Source organism: Asterias amurensis, chromosome 11 (assembly GCF_032118995.1).
Source record: "Asterias amurensis chromosome 11, ASM3211899v1".
NCBI classification, from domain to species: Eukaryota; Metazoa; Echinodermata; class Asteroidea; order Forcipulatida; family Asteriidae; genus Asterias; species Asterias amurensis.
The window spans coordinates 13,956,385-13,980,619 of NC_092658.1; the positions used below are offsets into that span (position 1 = coordinate 13,956,385).

Here is a 24,235-nt window from a genome sequence, read left to right on the forward strand (position 1 = left end):
TGCAAACACGTCTTAGCAATTTTTGTCTGGTTTCTGAAAACCAACAAAATGGCAATCAATACCTTTTTAAAAACGTATCTGTGAAAAATTCAGATGAAAACCTGATTGAGTTATTTATATAGGTCATACAAGCATAAGGTCAGAGGTTAAATGAAGGTCAATATCAAAAGCAGAGAGTCAGAAACAGGAAAGGATAGAACATAATGTAGGGTGATACCCAATCTACATATAAGCCCAGGGAGATGTGGGTCACTCAGGAGGGTCATGGTCACACATGTTATCCCCATTGGGTATGAATGGGTGTTAATCCAGGGTTAGGTCAGATGCATGGGGTGAGGGGTCAGTGCCACCAAGATATCCCAAATGGGGTATGAAAAGGGGGACTAGTCGGAAAAAAGTCATGTTGTGATACGATTTGAACCGGGGTCCGCTAAGGTGAAAGGCAGATAAAGAAATCACTAAGCAAACCAGACTCCCAAACTTATCAGTATTTCTTCATAAACATTCAATAACAATTTTTTTCTTCAAGTAGGCTTGAATCCTTTATTCTGATTGGTCGATCAATAGCAACAAAAGTGCGATATAAACCCTTCAGCCTCATTGGATATGGGACGCAGAAGCGCTGTATTTTTCCGTATTCCACTCGAGCTTGTGTGATATCTTATAATATCCAGCACTGTTGAATCGCTAATCTGCTTACAAGAACCACTGGCAAGCTAGTGGGCTTCTTGCTTTGCTTACAGGCAGCAATGTTTATGAAATGGGATTCTTCTAATGGCATCTCCATAAAATAGAAAAGATCCGCTTATGTTATATGAATTTGGCCCTGGTAGATTGTTGGAAAATTGTCAATTATCTTTGTTTTATTTTACCTATAAATTTTTAATCTTGATTGTTTGCCCCGAAAAAAATTGCGAAAAAAAAAGTAACAGCCTGACGTTTTGACCCTAGCAGAGTCAGTCTCAAAGGCTAAAAAAGGAAACAACCTTGTTGAATATTAATTTTGTACCCGTACACTGATGTGACAAAATATCACAGGCATGTTACTCGGGTGGGATTTGAACCCACGATCCTTGCAATTCTAGAGCAGTGTCTTACCAACTAGACTACCAAGATTGCGCGGTAGCTATAGAGGCAGTTTGAATCCCATGTTTTGGCAGCGGGTACCGCATTGATATAATAGATGTTAAATTTGCATCTGGGATAAAGAATACTCATTTTGGTTCTACACCAAATAATACACCAATGACAAACTTATGCCCCTAATCACCGTGTTGGACTTATTTCATTGGTCTCATATTGCATGTATTGTTCTTGATTTAATTCTTAGAACTTCCCATCTGGGTCATTGATTACTTCACATCAGGGAACCATCTACCCATAGCACTCTCCCTTTAAATCTTTCCAGGGTTAAAATAATAAAAAGCCAGCATGTAGCTTCAACCCGTGTGTTGCCAACATCCTCTCTACTTATTCTTTTTAATCCACAGGCCAAAGTCATTTGAAGACAGGGGTGAGTGGACCATGTGGTCTAGCTCAACGTTTGTTTTTTTCACATTCAGCTAATAATACACCAATGACAACCTTATGACCCTAATCACAATAAATTAAATAATTGTATAAACAGTAGTGGCATAATTGCAGTTGTACATAACTCAAACACAGGTGACTTGGATTCAACTACAGGTGCATGTATCTGGATGCAGACTTTGGACATGGACTCCAAATGACTCAAGAGCAATTTTACTGCGTGATAGGTAATGTGGACAGACTACAGTACCAATTCTACTACAACTGTTAGATCTGGGCCCAATTTCATAGAGCTGCTTAGCACAAAAAAAATGCTCAGCATGAAATTGCTTCCTTGATAAAAACAGGATATACCAACTAAACTTCCATTTGTTGCATATTGCTTGTTACTCAGCTGTTGTTTGCTTATTCTGAAAATCGTGTGGAAATTTGGTTGGTAATCTTGTTTTAAAAGGCAGTGGACACTACTAAGCTTGGGCGATATCACGATATTATCGAATATCGCGATATTAATTTGGAAACGATTTCGATATCGGATGGATTTGGTTTTAATCGAAATATCAATTAATCGTGATATATCGCAATAATCGCGATATATCGATATATCGATTAAATATTGCGATGTATTTGCTAGCTGAGACATCTTGCACCCCATAGGTTTGGAGTAAAACCAGAAGAATAGGTCATTAGAACACCTCTCTTATGCTATGACTGTCTCTCTACAACTTTCACTTGGAGTTTTAAGACTGATGATGTCAAATTTCATTAATCGCGATTATATCGAATATCGCAATATATTGTCGGCGATATATCGTGAATAAAATAAATCGATATCGCCCAAGCTTAGACACTACTGGTAGTTACTCAAAATAATTGTTAGCATTAAACCTTACTTGGTGACGAGTAATGGGAAGAGGTTGATGGTATAAAACATTGTGAGAAACGGCTCCCTCTGAAGTGGCATAGTTTTCGAGAAAGGAGTATTTTTCCACGAATTTGATTTTGAGACCTCAAGTTTAGAATTTGAGGTCTCGAAATCAAGCATCTAAACGCACACAACCTCATGTGACAAGGTGTTTTTTTCTTTCATTAATATCTCGTAACTTCGACAACCGATTGAGCTCAAATTTTCAGAGGTTTGTTATTTAATGCATATGTTGAGATACACCAAATGAGAAGACTGGTCTTTGACAATTACCAATAGTGTCCACTGTCTTTAACAAGGAAGAAATTTCATGCTAAGCAAACTTTTGTGCTAAGCAGCTCTATGAAATTTGGCCCTGGCGCTTGGCCAGCAGAGCAGACAACTGCTTGGGGAAAACATAACAGCATGGATATGGTGTATCAATTACTTGCAATCTGGAATATGATGGATTTAGGGTGTTTCCCATACACCACAAACCTCCGTTAAAGGACCACGTTCCCTTGGATCGGTCGAGTTGGTCTTTGAAAAGCATTTGTCACCGTTTGTTATGAAATGCATATGGGTGGAAAGATGTTGTAAAAGTAGAATACAATGATCCACACAAACATGCCTCGAAATTGCGCGGTTTTCCTTGACTAACACGGTCAGCAATTTATGGGAGTCAACTTTTTGACTCCCATGAATGGCCCACCGTGTTAGTTTGCAAAGGAAAAGGAAAACCACGCAATTTCGAGGCAATGTTGTGAGGATCAATGTATTCTACTTTTAAAACATCTTTATAACCATATGCATTTTATAACAAACGGTTATAAAATGCTGTTTATAGACCAACTCTTCCGATCCAAGGCAACGTGTTCCTTTAAGGTTCAACTTTTGAAAGACCCTCTTCCCTACAGGGCATAAAACCTACATGTAGATGTGTCATTGTTTAAAACGAAATCAAGAGAACAGTGAACTTGATGGTTTAATAAACCTTGCAGGTAAATCCATTGAATTCAACAATGTCCATGGCTCTGTAACCCAGAAAAAGGATAAGCTCTGAGTGGGGTAAATATTGAGGTGGGTGTCAAGGAAAGAAAGGCTGTTCAAAATGTACTTAAAAAGTAATGAATTAGTGGACAAGTGTACTTTGTAGGGGGTGAAGTAAATATTAAATGCAAGAAAACCTCCAAAGCACAAACACCAAAAATTTCTCCAAACCAGAGTGTGCATTATACCTCAAAGAAAGATTTTCAAAAGTCTATTTCATAAGTACTACTAGTGTGAGAAAGTATACTTTGAAGGGGAGGGTGGGGAGGTATTAACAAATGTTTATTCACTTCAGGAAAACCTCTGGATCGCTGACACAAACCAAAACTGGCTGCCAAGCAAAGTGTGTGTATACCTCAAAGAAAGACAGATTAATGTCTACTGCATCAGTATTAATAGTGTGAGAAAGTATAGTTTAAAGGAGTGGGTGGGAAGGAGTCTAAAATTGTGTATTTACTGCAAGAAAACCTCCAAAACACCGCACAAACCAAAATTTGCACCAAACTAAAGGGTGCATATACTTCTATGAAAGAAATATTGTTATATTCAGGAAAAGGTATTTACTAACGAGGATAAATTTAGAATGTTTTATTCACTGCAAAAAACTCCCAGGAACACACAAAAACCCAAGGATGCCCTTCACCAAACAGGCATTATAAGTGAAAAACCCTATGGTGGAGAAATAGAAATAACCTTGGATTTAACCACCGGCGTCTTACCCATTGGCAGCAACAGGCCCAACAGACAAAAAATATGGGTTAGTCCAAATGTTACCAGCTGCAATTTTATTGTTTTAAATAAATGTCAGAAATGATATGATGAGACCTGAAAGAATGATACATGAGCAGTTAACCTTGTACCAATAGACCCAGGTTTTGATGCTGTCATGGTTTGCATTGAGCACCTAATTTTGATACTGAGAGCGGTGAAACTAGAATATTTGAATGAGTTTGCGCTTCCCAAAACCAATGATGCATAATGCTTTGAATAATTTTGACTGCACCGGTTATCAAATGACATCTACATGTAAGATGTGTTTTTGAAACCTTGACACAAATACTTTTAAATAAGGGAATCAATGTGTGGTGAAGAGGTTTTCAACTAGTGGTTTAATCCCAACGCGGCCTGGTTCTTGATAATTTTACCGAGACGAAGTCGAGGTAAATTATCAAGAACCAGGCCTCGGCAGATTAAACCACTAGTTGAAAACCGATTCAATACTCTTTGATTCCCATTTATAAATACCTTTTTCGGTCAAAAACATCAACACTTTTTTGTCAAAAAGTAAAATAAATGCAAAAATTATAATTGTTCAATGATTTCTTTCAACACAACACCCCCCCCCCCCCAGCTATGAAATGGTAAGGCCCTCGGCCCAATCGGTTAAACAACTCCTTATAAGGGAATGCTGTGCACATCGCGCGTATCGCGTGATGTGGCACAGCTGTCGCGGCTGGTGCTCTCGACCAATAGGAATGAAGAAACTGTCTTATAAGCGCAGCTGCAATCTCGCTTGTCACGCCCAAGTTTCAACACTTTTTACTGGTTATAAATAGGAATAGCAAAACTGTCTGAGGTATTTATGAATGCGTTTTCAAAACGTTAACAATAAATACATGCGTGCTGGAAGTCATTTGTGCAATGGGACAAAATGAAGTGATGAGTAAGCAAACAGATATTAATGTTAGAACTCTAAAATGATCAATGGTTAGTTATTGAGTACCATCATCAACCAGACAACAAGTCTAGCAAGCTGATGGTTCCCTGGTTTAAATTCCACTTATTGTTACTTACATGGTTTTAGAAATGTTAGTAGTGATATAACAACAACAATGATTAAAATACAAACGGACAAATAGTGCTTGTGGAAAAACCCATGAAATGACAAATATTGTCCCTGTCACCAACTTTTTTTTCTTACCCCGGTTTAACTTTTCCATTTTTGTCTTTCCTGTCCAAATCAGAATGGCTTTAAGTTTAATGCAAAGTAAAATATAAAGCAGAACACCTTTAAATATTTCTACAGGAGCTCACATTCACTGAAAACAATTTGATATCAAAATACGTAAAATAGGTGAACTGGGTTATTTTGATTGCATTGACAAATGCTTTGATCTGTTAAATAAATATATATATATATACATATACACACAAAAAAACGATAAAAAGGGGGAAAACATTCTTTACAAAAAAGGAAATAAGTTCTGATGCGTCACTTGTCGTAAAATGAAATGATAGCAACGATAACATCACTGTCTTTTCCCCACACTCTTCCCTGAAATGTGTAAACTCAGAAAGAAGTTCTTTTTATGAATTTTAGTGGGAACGTCAACTAAAAATATGTCTTGATGGGAAACTGCTTTAAAATGAAGGGAAGTTCCCTTCACTCCACTTGATAAGATCTCACGGAAGAAGAAGCGTGTTTTTAAAATAACATTTGAATTGCCAAACAGCCTTGACAAAAAGTGACACCCAAAACCAAAATCAGGCACTTTCAGAAAATGTTCAAGGGACATTAAGACTTTGTTTTATTTGATGACCAAATGATGAGTGTTGACTTGATGTGTCTATAGCTTAGGCAATGAGTGTCATGCTCATCATGCTATTAAATGAACTGGTTTATACCCTGCATGCAAAAGGGTCTTTTATCATTCACATACATATACATCTTGGAAAGGAAACAAAGACCACTCGAAGTTCACATTCCTGCAGTGACATTCCTGGCTGTCAAAACTTCAATGACAAATACAATGGGGGACTTTTTTTGAACACTTGGTGGCAGTAGACTTACCAGGTAAAACCACTTATCTTGGTATTGTTCGCATACTCAGAACTACGTAAACAATGGAAATTGAGCTGGTATGTCTGCTGCCACCTAGAGTTCCAAAGTCTCCCGTCCTACTCAGTAAAATTATAGATTGAAATTGACAACAATATAAATACAAATAGTAGTGAGATTCCTTCATCGTGTGTACATACCTTTCATCGTCACTCCCATGGGACTTCAAGAAGTTGTTTTTACGATATCGACTCAGAAAACTGACTAAATAGTCATTAGTTCTGCAAAAGAAGATATTGGGAAAAGTGTGTGAATACACTATAAAGTTATTAGAAATCAATGAAAACAATAATACTTGAATATATCTGTATACTCAGTATATTTTCTGAGGTCTGTGAAAAAAATCACAGGCATATTACTCTAGTGGGATTCAAACCCATGACCTTTGCAATTGTAGAGCAGTGTCATACAGGTACCAACCAATGAGACTGCCTCTAGCTTAGCTACAAGTTAATCTCGGTGGTCTAGTTTGTAAAACACTGCTCTAAAATTGCAAAGGTCAAGGATTTGAATCCCACCAGAGTAATATGCTTGTGATGTTTTCACAGAACTTGGGAAGGTACTGAGTAGAGTACATGTACATGTATATACAGCGCTAACACACATGTGTAAGGGTAAAACCCAAATTAAAGGAACACGTTGCCTTGGATCGGTCGAGTTGGTCTTTGAAAAGCATTCTGTAACCGTTTGTTATCAAATCGATATGGTTAGAAAGATGTTGAAAAAGTAGAATATAATGATCCACACAAGTATCACTCAAAATTGCACGGTTTTCTTTTTACCTCATCGACTATTACGGTTGGCCATTTATGGGAGTCAAATTTTTGTGCAATTTTGAGTGATACTTGTGTGGATCATATATTCTACTTTTACAACATCTTTCTAACCATATGCATTTCATAATAAACGGTTTCAAACACTTTTTATAGACCAACTCGTCCGATCCAAGGCAACGTGTAAGACATAAAGACTGATGTGATGATTAGACCCTAGAGAAAGGTCTTTTCTCTATGATTTCCTTTGACAAGGAAAGACCCAATTGCCGTACAGGAAAACATACAGAGTGCCAGCCACTATATCCTTTGAATTTTACGCTTCTTGAACACTGTGATTTCACAGGAAACAGTGCCATGAAATTTGACCTAGTTTGTGATAGACCTTTTAAAGAATCCTGAACAATGAAACCTGAAGGAAATGTCCCAATTGTCTAATGATGCAAAGCACAACTGTGTACATGTGGTGTGCGTTAGAGTGGACTCTATAGCAGACTATTACACTTTTCTCCTGCACTAAGGCATTTAACCATAATTGCTCCTCTTCACCCAGGTGTATATATGGGAACCGGAGAGGGCTGAGACAGGTATGATAAACCCTTTAGCCCAAATTCCAGCAGCTTGGGGGTGTACATGTATGCTCCCCAGGGAGTTGAAAGAAGTTTTGTAATAGTGGCTTCATTAAGGATAATGTGAGCATTCAGGCCTGATACTTCACGGAGGCAATGAAGGCGATGGACCCTTTTCATGAAATATGTAAATTGCGCATAGCCTATGCGCACTAACACTTTGGTTGGCAAAAATAAGGAAAAATTGCGATGTTTTGTACACGGCTAATGGCTGCGTGATAAAGATGCAATTGTGCGTCTGCTTAGTGCACAACTCTATGGCTTTTGCCAACCCCAGGTCTGTACTTATGGGTGAATGTGATCAGCATATTTTTACGAACAGGGTCCATTGCCTCCATGCCCCCTGGTCATTGCCTTGGTGCAGGGTGCTCTTACTAAGGAGAAAATGCCTTGGTACCCTTGCCCTTTTCAAAAACGAAGCATAGGCGGGCCTGTGAACTACAAAAAAAATATATCTCATCAGTTGTTTCTAAGTGATCAAACCATTGAAGGTTTTGTGCCACACTGCTTTGTCCACAGGCCATGTAAAAGTTTGTAATTTGTTTACGTTGAATCAGTTCAAAATATTAGCCTGATTAAAAAAAATTATGCATTTCAGGGATGCTTGAAAAAACGGCCATGTGTATGATGTGATGTCACTGGTGAAACAAGAGACACAACCATTAAATCTGAATGCCATTGCTACCATACTGCTAGGATTTAAGCATTTCTGAATTTCTCTTTCCAATTGACATATTTGCAAGATGTCATAAGCAAGGCTTGTTTTTGTGGATATTCCCAGAGAGCATTATTCTAAATGAAATAAATGGAACATACACAATAGGGATTGCTACAGGAAGCTTTCCAGAGGACTTAAAGTATTACTATTACATCTTTTGAGTGGATGTGTGTATGGTACGTGCACGGACAGACTAAGATGACTTAATCCATGGAAAAATATCATTCAAAGTGTTCGGTATCGGTACAGTATATTTTGAGAGTTTCAGATTTTCCACTCAGCACAGTAAGGTCCTCTGATTTATATTTGGAAACGTCAACATGGTTATTCATCCAAAATGCATTCACATTTTAGAAGACACAAAAATAAAGATCAAAGCGCATCCTTTTACAAAGCGCATCCTTTTACAAAGCGCATCTACAATCCTGGCCATATCTCGTTGGGCCCCCCTGCCCCCATTCAATGTTGGCCCAATTGGCGGTCTTCTTTTGCGTTACAGTCAACATTGAGCCGGGGGATGGGGGGGGGCGGGGAAGTGGACAGGCAATGGTTTTTTACATTAGGAATTTGGCTGACATGTAGCTTTATGCTAAACCCACTTTGAAATACAGACACAATGAGCAGGCTTAGAATTTCATCTTTGAGAGGGCAAGGTCATTTTCATTTCACAAGGGGCATCTCCTGCAAAACTTTTGACAGGCATCAAGGCCAAGATTAGGGCAACAAAGGCCTTGGCTTTTAGTTTTCCAAAGACCCAAGTCGCCAATGTTCTGTGGGCCTGGGCACCAGATGAGGAATGTACTTACTTTATAGGCATGTCTGACTCGCTGAGATTGATAAAGAAGTCCCAATCCCAGTCCTCCATATTCAGCAGGTCCTCCATGCACCGAAGATACACCTCAAGTAGACTAGCACCGCCCCAGATGGTCGCTAGACGCCATTTGGTCATCCGGATGTTAGAGAAGCCTTTAGTTGCCCTGGCAACCTCTCTGTACAGGTAGTCTGATCTCTGGATAGGAGAACAAGAAAAGTGGATGAAGTCATTAGATTCAGATGTACAAAGGGAATAAATGGATGCCATGTGATAAACAACCAGTGGTACAGTGACCAGGGGTCGATTTAACAAAGGCAGTCTTAACTTAGGACTGAGTCTTAGGAGTTATTGAAAACTTAAGACTTAGTCCTAAGTGAGGACGAGTAACCTGTCCCAACTCGAGATCAGACTAGTCTTAACACTTTGAGAGGTGTAGGAGGTTTGGGCATCCATTGATTTTGAGCATGCATCAAGGATATTTTACACGAGATATGTACAACCTTTCAACATTTTAAAACTATGGAGCAAAGTAATTGCTATTTAAGGTATTTAAAATTGCAAGTTTCTGTTCCAGAGTGTTCACTTTAACACCGATACATGTTTCTGACCTTGTGTTATGTGTATATGAGAAACCTTAGTTTACAAAGTATTGTTTGCCAAGTTTACAAGTATGTAGGTATTTCTAAAAAGGAAACCATACAGGGAAAGGTGAACATACAAAAATTCAAACAATCTTTTGTTTATCAATATAAACAAGAAATATTGAAACGAGTGACACCAAATAATAAATTTGATTAAAAAAAATAAAAAAATAAAAAACGATTGAAATGACACCTGACACTACAGGCTCTCAATAACATCAAACTAACATTCTACTTGAAATCTCAACAAGTAAAGGCAATCCACACTTATGTTATCATTTCCAAATCAAACACAATCGGCTGGAATTCATTTCAACATCCTGTATTGTCACACACACTTGTAGAGTGTTTACCAAAGGATATTACATTTCAATGTAGCAAGATCATATCTTTCCTTAAATCCTACTAAAGCCCGGTTCATACTTCCTGCAGTGTCGAATGCGAAGTGAATTTGACGTCACAACCCTCATTTCGCAGCGATATTCGCAAGTGAGTTGCCCAAAGTTGCCCTGCTGCAAATTATTCGTTGCGAATGTGTAACGTCAACTTTCGTATCGCATTCGCAGGAAGTATGAACCGGGCTTTACTCTCATCTTTTCTTACAATATTCCAATGTGGGTTTTTTTTTTTTTTAATGAAAACTATTCATAAAAGTAATTGCAGGTGAATAAACCACACAGCTCAACTGTGATAGGTGTTGATTTCATAAAGGCTATTGTATCTGTGACTGTCAGCAGTTTCAAAATCTAAATGTGCAGCTGCCTTCTCACTATGCTAATAGCAATGCTCTAAAGTTAACCAGCATCTAACAAAATTAATCAATCTATCGAACAACCCATCAATCAATCATTCAATCAATCAATCAATCCATTACAATGTAGGAGAGGTTTGCGATAACATTATGTGTAAAGCTCTTTTCTTCTGAGAAGAACTATCCCAAAGCATGCTTCCTTGTCCTGATTAGGTACTACATAAATCAACTAGCTCAGGCAACAGCTAAGCGTCAGCAGAGAAAGGATAGAGAATGTGAAAGACAACTCCATGGTCCAACCCTTCCTATAACTACAACCTGTGACATCTGCCTGAGAGTATGTGGCTCACCGATCGGACTTTTGAGTCGTTGGCAGAGCCACCTAAGGCACCAGCTACCTCAACCCTAATAACTTTGTTTATTGTGTGGAGAATATCTTCCTCGACATTGAGGGATTGCTTATTTTTATTACTACATGTGATACCCTGAATGAGGACATCTGCCATTAAATGTTTTGTAACAGCAAAATCAGTTCTGTAGTGTTCCTTCAATGAATGAGTTACTCAACATCCATCTTTTGCTACAGTAACAAGGCATCACATGTTCACATTATCCTGACAAATGAAGACAACCCTCCCCCCACACAATCCATGTAAGTTTATCATTTAGCCAAAAACTGACATCCATTGATTTTATACATCGCCATCACTCAATGAATACTGACAATTGATTAGTGAACAGCCGACGTGCTCTTCTTAAAACCCAGGCTTTCTAAACCAATTTCACCCCTCCCCCTTCGTTCATCCCATCTGAGTGTTATACCTCCTGACTGATACAACAAATAATCAAGATCAAATTTCCGCTTCTTTCTCCGTGGTGGGTCCGTAGAATCAATTGGAGACTCGGCACACTCTGATGCGTGCACGTGGGTGTCACGTTGCGCGTCAAACTAACGCAGCCTGCCTTCTAGAATGCTGAATGTCGCTCAGTTCGACCAGCAATGAGACAATTGAGTTATGCAGATCGTAACCCACAGGCCCAAGTTTAGAAGTGTTGTGTAGAGGCCATCGAAACAAAAAGTTATGGTTGCCGTCCATTCAAATAAAAAAAAACTACAAGGATGTTCTTTTACGTTCAGTAGAGTCTACAGTAACATCATGAAAGTATCTCTTTTAAATTAGGCAGCTTCTTACAAACAACCTCTACATTAATTCTCACCATTTCTAACTTCAAGTCCTGCTAACATTTGCTTCTTTCTTCCCTTCATTGTAAGTAGACGAGCATGGAATTCAGTTATGTGAATCACCGAGATGGAACGGCAATTTAAGTGTATTGGAAACTTTTGAAAGGGCACCAAGACCAAGATTGGGGCAACAGAAGCCATTGCCTTCTTTTCGTTCCGACCCAGGGTGAGGGAAGTGTCAAATCACTCTGCATCAGGATATCCTTCTCCAACCCAAGGATGAATGACAATATGGAAGATGTGAATTTAATACAAAACTTGTACAGTTTTGAATCCCTCCTTCTTACGTTATAATGATTAAAGGGGAAATAGAAGCTGTGCAAATAATAATTTATTGGCACTAGTGTTTAGTAGTATTCTATAGACCATGAGCGTCTGTGATTAGCCACCAAATTTTGGAGGCTGTATACACGAGTAGTCCTTAGGCCCCAAGCACCACTGCACAATAGGGTCAAGTCACAATGTGCTGTGGACCTGGGGTCCTGTATTGTATGTCCCAGGCTCTTGTGTATTGTAGGCCCTAGATACCAGATTCCAATTGGTACTACGTATAGGTACCATAGTCCCTAAGCCCTACTTTATGCACTAGTGTCCTAAGGGGCCCTACATTGTCCAATGGGTCCTAAATGTAGGTACCAGAGTCCAATAGGCCCCAGGTTCCAGTGTACAGTAGGTCCTGGGCAGCAGAGTCTAGTCTAGCACTACATTGAAGGTCCCAATGTTTTGTGCATTTGCACAATGTTATTGCCCAGGACAAATATCCATAATCTACTCTGGCATGGTTACCCCCTTCACCCCACTCCCATCTGGAGCTGATGTCCGAGGAGTAAGCCCAATGACAAGAGGCCACCTGGAATCATGTTGTTAGCAGCGTGTACTCAAAAAAACAAAAAACTACAATTCCAAACTATCAGTTAACTATCCTGAACTATACATTAAAAAAAAAAAAAAATAGGCTTGGATTTGTACATGTTCATATAGATCCCAATATTTTATTTTTTTGTTTGACCAGTGTTTCATTGAAATTGTTAAGTGGTTGGTTTGGATTTCCCAGGTGCAACTACAGTGGGAGGCATCTCCAATGACAAGAATCCTATGTCCATTTCGTTTAATTTAATTATTACAATGGATATCCTAAAAGGGGAGATGTACGTGTACTTAATTGAGTATACGTAATGGGTAGAAATAGACTGACACAAAATACTCCATGTAATGGCATAATTTAAAAAAATGAGGAAAAAATGCAAGCTTTCTAATTTCAAAGAAGAGCATTTACATGTAGATCATTTTAAAATAGTATACTGTATCTCAAATGGACATTTTCTGTACTTAAAGGCTGGACACATTTTGTAATTGTCAAAGACCAGTCTTCTCACATGGTGTATCTTATGCATAAAGTAACAAACCTATAAAAATTTGGGCTCAATTGGTCATCAAAATTCGAAGAAAATAATGAAAGAAAAATACCATTGTTGTACACACTTCTAGGCTTTCAGATGCCTGAGATAGGCTTGAGACCTGAAGCTTTTTAGATTCAAATATTTGAGTGAGAAATTACCTCTTAAAAACTATGTTACTTCAAAGGAAGTTGTTCTCACAATTTGTTATACTATTAACAACTCTCTATTACTCGTTACCAACTAAGTTTTTACATAAAATATATATTAGCATATGATAATATATATATTTTTGGTAATTACAAAAAGTGTTCGGTGGGGGCCTTTAACTTGCTGTGTTCACATTCTTGTAAATTCACACAAATAATACAGTCCATTAAAGTCCTATACTCTGTAGTCAGCACAAACTGATTTAACCTGACATGAACTTCAAAAGCCGGTCATCTTTGTTATACATAAACATTTTTTCTTCTTTTGTAAAGGGAAGCGGCAGCCAAGTTTTCCCTGGCGTGTTTAGACTCTTTGTCAACAAGGAAACTGCACAATGCGTATTTGTAAAATACATGGGTAGAGGGTTCCCTGGGTTTGGGGGGGGGGGGGGTTGGACTAGGAGGTTGAACCAGCTGTTCTGCTGGGTTTTTCTTGAAGCGAGAGATGTAAGAAATAGAGAGGTATGACCTTTTCGTTGACTGAGGCTGTAGAGAGTTGAGAAAGATTGTTGGTTCTGTATCTGCATTGATTACATGGCCCAAATTCATAGAGTTGCTGGATACAGGTGCTTCAGCACTGTAGCTTAGCATAACTAAAGTATGCTTACCAGAATAGGTTAACCAGCTACATTGTAAACTACCATACATTTGACATGGTGGTTTAGCAGGTAAACCTATTCTGGTAAGCATACTTTTTGTTATGCTAAGCTACTTTTTGAAAGTGCTGAAGCAACTCTATGTAATTGTGCCCAGATCTCTACACGAATTGAATGGGATAGGGACTGGTTTAAAGTGAATTTATACCTTTGGTTTTTTGAACTTTTGGATTTGTTTAATCCTATATAAAAACAAAATAAACATGTATACAATAAAACTAACCAGAGAAAATTTGATTTTCAGTCCCTTCCAGATTATATGGGATTTCCTCAAACATTTACAACTTAACACTTCATAGACTTCGCAACATGTACAATTGTTTCTTCAGGCCTGGATACATAAACAGCTAGTGACCAGTCCCTTTTAAAGGTGCCTTTGTTTCATTTTTCTTCTTCAATTTTTGCACTCCTTGGGCAAAGTTACGGAGTACAAGTTACGGAGTACAGAGGACAGCACTTGAACTCTTTTGTTAGAGGAGCAACCTGAGAAGCGCATAGTAAGGGGATCACCTTAAGGGACTGCGACTCTTTCTTGTTCAATTCTTAATTGATTTAGGAAGTCTGTTCTACAATCAAGGAGCTGCTGGTACATATGCTCTATCTCCTCAGGATCGGTCCCATTTTGGGGCAAACCAGAGAAAAAACAATCGTTGGATGACCGAAGACTCGTGGAAGATGTCTTGTGGGTGTTTAGTGAGAGAAGTGATGGACTGCGGAGTTTTTCAACCCTGTATGCTAGGCACTATATTCTACGTGCTTTTTCGACAGACTGAAGACTTTAAAGAAATGGTGTAATGAATGAGAATATTGCCACAAAAATGTTACAAGATGGTCAACACCCGAGGAATAGCTTAAAGGCTAAGTGTACCTTTTGTTTTTGGAACTGTTTTATCAGTTTAAATGTAGATGTACACAAGAAACGTCTGAAAATGTTGTTTCAAAAGGTGGTCACGTTTTTTAGATATCGCTGACAATCTTGAGCATATTTTATATAAAAAAAACGCAAAGAATTAAGAGGGGGTATAAAAACTGGTATCTCTCTACACAACTGCATGAAAGTGAAATGTTTATCAAAATGCTGTGTGCTTCTAACCAAAGGTTGTTATTGCCATTCATTTTAAGAGTGATTACCAGACAACTAACTTCCCTTTAAAAAAAATGACGTAATGAGAACACTTCCACGTATTGGTAACCAGACGGTCAATACCTCAGTATTACCTTAAATGTTTAGGAAAAATATTACAATTTAACAAAACAAAATTTACGCAGGTAAACTCCAAGATTGACAAACACACTCCCTGTACATCCCTACCCTGAGCCTGTAGACCGGATGACAGACATAATCAATGACTCAGAAGGACACAGACATTGACAAACAATAAGAGAAAACTGGTCTTAATTTAATTAGCTGATCGACAAACTGTCAATTAGAAACTCTTTATCACCAGAGATACAAGCTCTATTGCACGTTTATAAATGACATCACTTTGGTCAGTGAATATCCCTTGGTGTTGGAAATGTATCCTACATAAAGTCATCAGGTTTTCTGTAATAATAGACCTCTCTTATTGCAACGTCACAGCCCAAGTTTTTGCCAACCTAGGTTGGAAAACTATGGAAAGCCATTAACGCAAATCAAAAACAGATAGCCATAGTTTGTAGAAATGTTAAAGGCAGTGGACACTATTGGTAATTACTCAAAACAATTATTAGCACGAAACCTTACTTGGTAATGAGTAATGGGGAGAGGTTGGTAATATAAAACGTTGTGAGATACGGCTCCCTCTGAAGTGGAGTAGTTTTCGAGAAAGAAGTAATTTTCCACGAATTTGATTTTGAGACCTCAAGCTTAGAACTTGAGGTCTCGACATCAACATCTAAACGCACACAACTTCGTGTGACAAGGGTGTTTTTTCTTTCATTATTATCTCGCAACTTCGATGACCAGTTGAGCTCAAATTTTCACAGGTTTGTTATTTCATGCATATGTTAAGATACACCAAGTGAGAAGACTGGTCTTTGACAATTACCAATAGTGTCCATTGTCTTCAAACAAATATTCAAAAACATGTTGAATTTTGAAACATTACTTCAAAGGGGTATCCACAACTAGGGGGAAGTTCGAGCAGTGACAATTTGTCAACCACTAGTCAATGTTCCATGGTAACCTATACATTCAATACATCCTGGGTGCTAGGGAAAATGGTCCACAATAGTCTACTATAAGTCCCTCGCTCAAACTAGCTCACATTGATCTGTACATTCCAAAGAAGAATTTTTGCACCATTTAACAATTTCACAATTAATGCCAATTTTATTGAATATCCTTGAAATTCAGAAATGAAAAAAAAAAAAAAAAAAACCTTCCAGTTCAAAAACAAAAAGATCCATATAATTTAAATGTGACCTCTACAATGTTTGGGATGTTAAAAGAAAATTGTACTGGATGGAATTTTACACAATTAGTGTGAGGTTAGAGACTTGTGTTTTCCCCCCACTTTCATAAGGACTCATCTTTTGAAAAATGAGTGCAACACAAAACTGAGTTGAACCTTGGAGCCCGTCTTTAAAATAAACTATCCATAAATATGTACTTGTTTATGTAAATTAACCCTACCTTCCGGAGCTATGGTGGATAAGTATTCTGCATGCATAATGTAAGATTCCCTCAAGTGCTAGACGTCTAGTACTTACAGATTCATGGCAAGTATTTTTTTCTAGTTGGTCGTGTGATTTACCTGAGCAGGAACAATGACCGTAGCATTTACTACCAGGACCCAATTTCATAGAGTCGCTTTAACGGCTAATTTTGTGCCTACTGTGTGGCTCCCATTTCATAGCACTGCTATCCGTAAGCACACGTTAAGGCATGCTAACCTTCCAGCACTCACTGCATGGAAATGAATGATGCCACAATGGAAATCCATATGGTGAATGTGTAATATGGCGGTTTACTTTTCATGCTAACCTGTGAAATACGCTTGCACCGTAGTAAATTTTCCTGCAACACTAAGCACGAAAATATGCTTACCGGTATGCAGCGCGCTATGAAGTTGGGCCCTAAACATTAAACGGGATTGCTAAACATTGTTAAAGAAAAGGTATACGATTGGTAATAACTAATCACTCTTGAAAATTATGGCAATAACAACTTATTTGGTTAGCTGTACAGAAACTTTTGAGAAACGATTCACTTCAAAGTAAATGCAGTTGTGCCAAAAGATATAAGTTCTTATGCCCTCAAATTTTGAATCTGTGAAGCATTACTGTCATTATGCTTCTCAGCTTGTGTATTCCTATTAGGGATTTGAGAGGTGTGTATAGTTTTTGAGAGATGAGTAAAACAAGTAATGTTGATCTTTTAGGTCCCAAAAAAGATGTTTGACTCTACAAATGATGTATATAACCAATTGAGCTTATATTTGTGAGGTTTGTCATTTATGTAATTTTCAGTCAAAGTATGGATACTTGTCTTTATAACAAAATACCAATGATGGCTACAAGCTTCATAGCAGCAAATAATACAAATAATCCGTGACACATTCTAAAGTAGTTATCGTCTCAGGGGAGAATTTTGTCCAGCAAAATCCTTTGCGTAGCAAAACAATTTGCAGAAACTTATTTTGTGCACACTGAATGACATGCCTGAGTAGCAAAAGGTGATTTTTGAGTAGTAACTGATACACTTTGTGTAGCATTTTGCTCTGCTGTACAAGGGAAAACATAAGCTGCTTCTATGCCACCGTGCGTGTGGGGTTATTCATAAAGAAATATACATCTATGTGCATATATGTTGGTATGCACATGTCAGTAGGTTTATTTGTACATCTTGTAAAAACTAAATCTTGTTGCTCTACCTGTCCTCTGGGAAATTAATCTCTCAAATATTGAGGACCCATCATCCAGTCTGTCAAATTCTTCCAAGTGAACATTTTCATTTTTCAAAGTATACTTGTCCAATGAAGGATGCAGGGCATCAAAACGAACTAGATTCAGAAAAAACAAAAAAGAACTTCCATCAAAGCTTCACCCCGACTTCTGAGGCGAGAAATGTTTTCATCCGTCAAAACTAATTTCCGGAAACTCTGAACAAAACGGGTAGAGGCCGTGATGTTTATGACGCTATTACATGCACTTGACAGGTTCCCTTTACCCCTCTGGCAGAGAACTGCTTCAGGGACTGCAGTCCGCTGAAACGTGTGATACAGTTGAATGGCAACGGTCAGCACAATACGGTCACTGGTCAATTATTAATAACAAGCATTCATATCATACTGTCCGTACAGATATGTTTTAAATTCTTAATTGGAATTTCGCTGGAAGTACAAAATACCACGTAAAAGCGTATCAAACTGCGGTTTTGAATTTCCTTGTGTTGGAGTTTAACCACTTGAAAGTGTTGCATCTGAAGTGTTGATGTAGTGTGTGGGATACAGTATATGTAATATGTACCTTATAAAGGAATTCAAACATTTCGTAGCGAATTTATTCTTTATCTGACAAAATGTAGGCAAATCTACATGTATGCATGGTTAGTGTACAAATGTCAGGCATATTATTTGGTCCTTGGAAAAAGTAGGACAATTTTATTTGATTACAAGGGCTGTCCTACATGTACACATGGTGTAGGCCTTAAAAGACTTTTCAGGCTAAATAAAGTAGGGACTTGAAACACTTTGTGGACCTGCACATGTCCACACAGTGTTATTTACAGTGCTTGGTTGTATTGTATGAGTGTGTTTTTTAGTTAGTCTTTGAGAAAAGACTGTGCTAGGGTCGAAACGTCTGGTCACAGCATTTTTTTCCATGTTTACCACAGGTTGGTAAGCAGTTTGCTACGTTAGCTCATTACCTTTTTTTCCAGCATGTGATTATATTCTAGGAGGGTCGAAACGTCAGGCTACCAGTAATATTTACATTTATATCATTGGCTTGCTATGTCAGCTAATTCTATTTTGTCAAGACTAATAATACTCCTTTACAAAGTTGACTTTCCACTATGTCTAGAATACAGAAGTCTGTAAGATGGAAATTTCCATAATGTTCCGACGAACTACAATTTTTCAAATGCATTAAATCACACAAAGGAAGCTCCCATCTACAAATAGCATAATCGTCAAAATTACAACGAGACGCGATTGAAATCAAACTTAATAGGTCCTTTACTAGTATGTAGAGAGTGGAGATGTTTCCTGTACTGAGTGAATCACACAATGACAGCGGCTATAAGTACCCAATCACTGGGCCAACTCAATTTGTGCTGTTGTATTTATGACGCAATTACAAGGTTTCTGTAATTAAGGAATTCATATAAGCCTCGCTACTGCTGCTTAAAGTCTATTCCACCCTGGGGCATTGAGAGAATTAAATCTTTGATGTGATTCATTCGGGAAGTTTTCTTGAAACGACACCCCCCCCCCCTCCAACGGGGGTGATAAAATAAAGGGTGATTAATCTAAAATGTACATCACTAGCGAACAAAAAAGCAATCTGATTGGTGGAACAAAAAGTGAGGACGTCATACGATATCTCTCAACAAACAAAATGTCTATAAAATGTATTTTTTTATTGTCAATACAGGCACTACGTTTTAATAGGAAGCGAACCCACACCCTTATGATTTTACCACTCAAACTTGAGGTGCGTGCACTAAACAGTTCGGCCACAATACGCCAGCGCATGCGTTTTAATTTTCTCCCAAGAAAAACACTGAGTAGGCAGTACTTTATCCACGCTGTTTAGAGGTAAAATTAAATTGTTTCACTAGGAAACAGTATTAAAAGCAAAATATACTTTTGTTTTTTTTAACCATTTGTTTTTTTTTAATCGGATGTAGATGTACACAATCAAACAACCATCTGAACATTGTATTTCAAAAGGGATTGCCGATTGCGTTTTTGAGATTGCCGGAAAAAAACGCAGCAGTTTTGTCCATACAGGAAGAATAATCCATAATTGGAATACACCATCTTTCTCTAACCTTTGAGAAAGACTCTACTTGGGTCAAAACATCAGGTCATTAACTATTTTGTGCACTTTTCTAAAAAGAGTTACTACCTCTTAGAGAAGCAGAATTCATGTCAAGAGCACCTAGACACTTCAAGACAAGCAGCATTGTAAGTAATTAACTTCAGTTACTTCTCAAGTAATTTCCTCTGCCAGCACGACGGCAAAGTCCCCCTCCTGATGCTGCCCTAAATATCGCAGCCTGGGTTGCACACTTCACACCAGCTAATTATCTCAATACTTCAACTCTCATAGCTAGCTGTCACTGTTAAAATTATCACAGAACAACGCGGCCGTTGGTTGTAGCGGTGGAGCGTGCTGTCTGAGCAGTTAAAAGACGATTCGAAGAAATCGTATCAGACATCTTTTCTATCATCCAATTTTGAGGATGTCCTCGGGCAAGAAGATAATTGGCTCTCTGAGGACCCAGTTTGATGAGATCAGAACTTTACAAAAATCTGATCAGTGAAATTATTTTTTATTCCGCAAAGAGCTTCTCATGAAAACCAAACCAAACCGCTTGGAGAAGAGACACACTTTAAGAGTATGAATATTCTGCTTTCAGATGATTGTTGTTTTTCTATCACAATTTGATGTTTGGGTAAAAGGCCAAACATCGAAGAAGAGGTCAGATCTTGTATGTAAATGTTACTCAATATATTTTCCAACCTTTTTCCAAGAGCTAAATATCATTCCTGTTTACCAATATTGCATGGAATGCTATTTTTAAATGATATAACCTAAAGAGACAATGTCTTCACATCATTGTTCATGAAACCATGCACTCCTGTACGAGACAATTCCACTGACAAAGGGCATTTGCTGGAAGCCAGTAAGAACGAAGACTAGACTAAATGGTCAAGATGTTGTTGTAACTTGTACGTGTTGGTGATAATATAAGTAAGGTTTTTTGTAACAGTGCTGGTTTTCTTTTTCTAAGAACTAAATATCATTCCTGTTTACCAATATTGCATGGAATGCTACTTTTAAATGATATAACCTAAAGAGACAATGTCTTCATGTTATTGTTCATGAAACCATGCACTCCTCTACGTGACAATTCCACTGATAGAGGGCATTTGCTGGAAGCCGAGTAAGAAAGGAGACTAGACTAAAATGGTCAAGATGTTGTTGTATGTGTAGGGTTTTTGTAACAGTGCCGGCTGTCTTTCAATGGTTCATGCACGTGTGGGGAAAGGGAGAGTCAATAGTCAAGCAGTAAGAATAAGAAGCAACATTGTCTCTCACTATTTGTCTTTTTTTTTTGCCATGAAAGAAGTAAATATTTCACCATTAAAGGTACTGGACAGTAATTTACTGGATATTATTGGTAATTTACACTCAAATGTTATATAGCATAAAAATGTACTTGGTCACAGCAATGGAGAGCTGTTGAAAGTATAAAACATTGTGAGAAACGGCTCCCTCTGAAGTAACGTAGCTTTTGAGAAAGAAGTAATTTCTCAGTGAAATATTTGAATTGAATTCAGGACCTCAGCTGAGGTCATGAATTCAAGCATCTGAAAGCACACAACTTGTGCGACAAGGGTGTTTTTTCTTCCATAATATTCTCTTGCAACCTCAATGACCAACGTTATTCTATGCATATGTTGAGATTGACGAAGTGAGAAGACCGGTCTTTGACAATTACCAAAGGTGTCCAGTGCCTTTAAATAGAAGCAAGAAAGTTGCATTATTGTTTGGTTTGACCCTACATATAGCACTGGGCTTTATAGAGCTGTAATGAAAACCCAGATTCATACTTTAGATGGGATTCAATTCAAACCCATGAAACTGCCATTTTAGAGCAGATGTCTTACCACTAGACCACTAAGCGTGCCTGGTGCCAAGAGGCTAATAATGTCAACGAGCACAATCTTATACCAAGAGATGTTATTCTAATAGAAAGTTTGGACATATACAATTCTCTTGATTCTTTAAACTCATAACAGACATTTATGAAAATTTATCATGTCAACGAGCATAGTGAATCTTAGACCAAGAGACCTTACCCTAATAAAACTTTGGATTTCTACAAATCTCTTGATTCTTTAAACTCATTGACAGACATTTATGAAAATTAATACCTTAAACTTAATAACCGATCAGCTTTAAACATGGTTGGTTTGGTATTAGTCTTACAAAAACCAAGGGCTACAAAGGCGACAGGATTTGTTTTTATCTCTAAAACTTCCTTCTAAATGAGATAAATTAATTTATATTTTGAGCTTCTTATTTCAAATTGGGACAGGCAGACGCTCTGGTATTTTGATTACAAAGCTGCCCACTCAAGCGGAACGGGACATCAAGGCAATGTTTACTGATCCGAATTGTCAGATAACATTTTGCTAAGGTAGAACAAAAGCACCCTGGGGGGGGTTCTGATACATGGAGTGGGTTCTAAAAACAAAAAACATGTCAAAATATTTACTAGGAACTGTTTTTATTGCTCCTGGTGATGTTTCTATCTGGAGATGTGGATAGGATGCGGAGTAAACGATGCCAGGGGCTAAATGTATTCGCTTGGGTGACTCCACATCATAGAGTTTGCTACCAGTATACCATGGCATAGAGCAAGGAACCATAGAGAGATCCTTTCTCAACGAGTACACCATGTACATGAACGCAGTCCATGGTCCTAGCTCGGATAGAAAAACCGTGTTCTGACCGATTGCTTAAAATCATTCACGGTTCGTTCTACATCCATGGTTTGAACATATGCACAATGAAGGAACAACACATTATTAAAATCTTAATTCAATCGGTGCTAAGAATGTGAATCTATGTTGTCTTTTGTCTATCAAATCAGAGTTTCAAAGGAAACCATTTACTGCAGAAGCTCATAAAAAATAACACTTACACAATAGTTATTTACATTATTTAATAGCATTTAAAAAATGCACCAATTTCAAAATCAAAGCGTAAATCATTGAATGCTTCAAACCATGCACCAATCTTTAACCTTTCTGACTGCAAGCCTCTGTCCACAGCTCAACAACTCAAGCGGCAAAAACAAATCCGAAAATGAGCTTAAGACAGCGTCAGTCGCGGCTTAGTATTATCTGTTGAAATTGCAAAATCAGACCGCGCTCGGCCGAGCTTATTTCAGAAATCATTATCGGATTCCATCACACCGGGTATTTATAATCCCCGGCTGATCGGAGAAACAGTCGCGGACAGATCGGTTTACACGCAGAGGGAAAATATTGCCACCAAAGGCAAACCCCCCCCCCCCCCCCCGACTCTTCAGGGACGGGAAATCAGTTAGGCTTTAAAATCAATTGGTTGTTGTTGATTGGTCGGACATTTCAGAGAAGAGAGCTCTGTATGTTTGGGTATGACAGAGTGTTAGGAAAACAATTTATGTGTGGATAGTCAAGCAGTAGTCAAAGCAAATGAGATCACGGTAATGTGAATTTGTATTGGAACCTTGCGGAGGGCACCACAGCAAAAGTACAGGGCACCAGGGCAATTGCTGTGGGTGCCCTGCCCTGGGTTATTTCGAGACCCGTTAATGTTATGTTTAACCTTTAGTGTAATTACACAAGAATTTTGTTACTTGCTTCGTTACCTTTAATTGTTTTCTTGTGTTATTTTTACGGAGAGCCCAAATGATTATGGATGATTGCAAAACTAAAACCAGGCAGTAACTTGAGGCTAATCTGAAGATTCTAAGAGGTTTTCCAGAATTATCCAAGGTTTAACATCTCGTAACCTCTAGTTACCTCCAGTAAAACAGGCAGGAAGGTTCCTTGAGGTTTTGTCAGGGTAATCCATGGTTTATCATCTTCTTACCTCTAGTTACCTCAAGTAAACTTGAGTTAAACAGGCAGTAACTCAAGGTTAGCCTCTATGTCTCTCAAGGATTTCTAGGGTTATCAAGAGTTTAACCTCTAGTTCCCTCTAACAGACAACTTCAGTTACCTCTTAGTTACACTTAACTCGAGTTACCCGACGTTCAATTCTTGTTCGATTCTCCTATCTTGCTGCAGGTTCTTGAGGGTAAGAAATCAACAGTAAACATCTATTTAAAGGGTCTATGTGTTTTTTCCTAGCGAAAAACACAATGTCCACA

General features: G+C 38.1%; 1 protein-coding gene across 2 annotated transcripts in view; it reads right to left on the minus strand.

Annotated features, from left to right (window-relative positions):
* The window catches only part of LOC139943667 (xylosyltransferase 1-like), a 68,103-nt gene that overhangs the window by 10,057 nt on the left and 33,811 nt on the right, over positions 1 to 24,235 (minus strand). Inside the window, exons 5-7 of one of the 2 annotated variants that reach the window (XM_071940401.1) lie at positions 9,250 to 9,452; positions 6,464 to 6,544; positions 5,406 to 5,435 (exon numbers count right to left, since the gene is read on the minus strand). In XM_071940401.1, coding sequence (XP_071796502.1) covers positions 5,406 to 5,435; positions 6,464 to 6,544; positions 9,250 to 9,452 — 314 coding nt within the window. The remainder of the gene's footprint in view (positions 1 to 5,405; positions 5,436 to 6,463; positions 6,545 to 9,249; positions 9,453 to 24,235) is intronic. The other variant, XM_071940402.1, reaches the window with a different exon arrangement.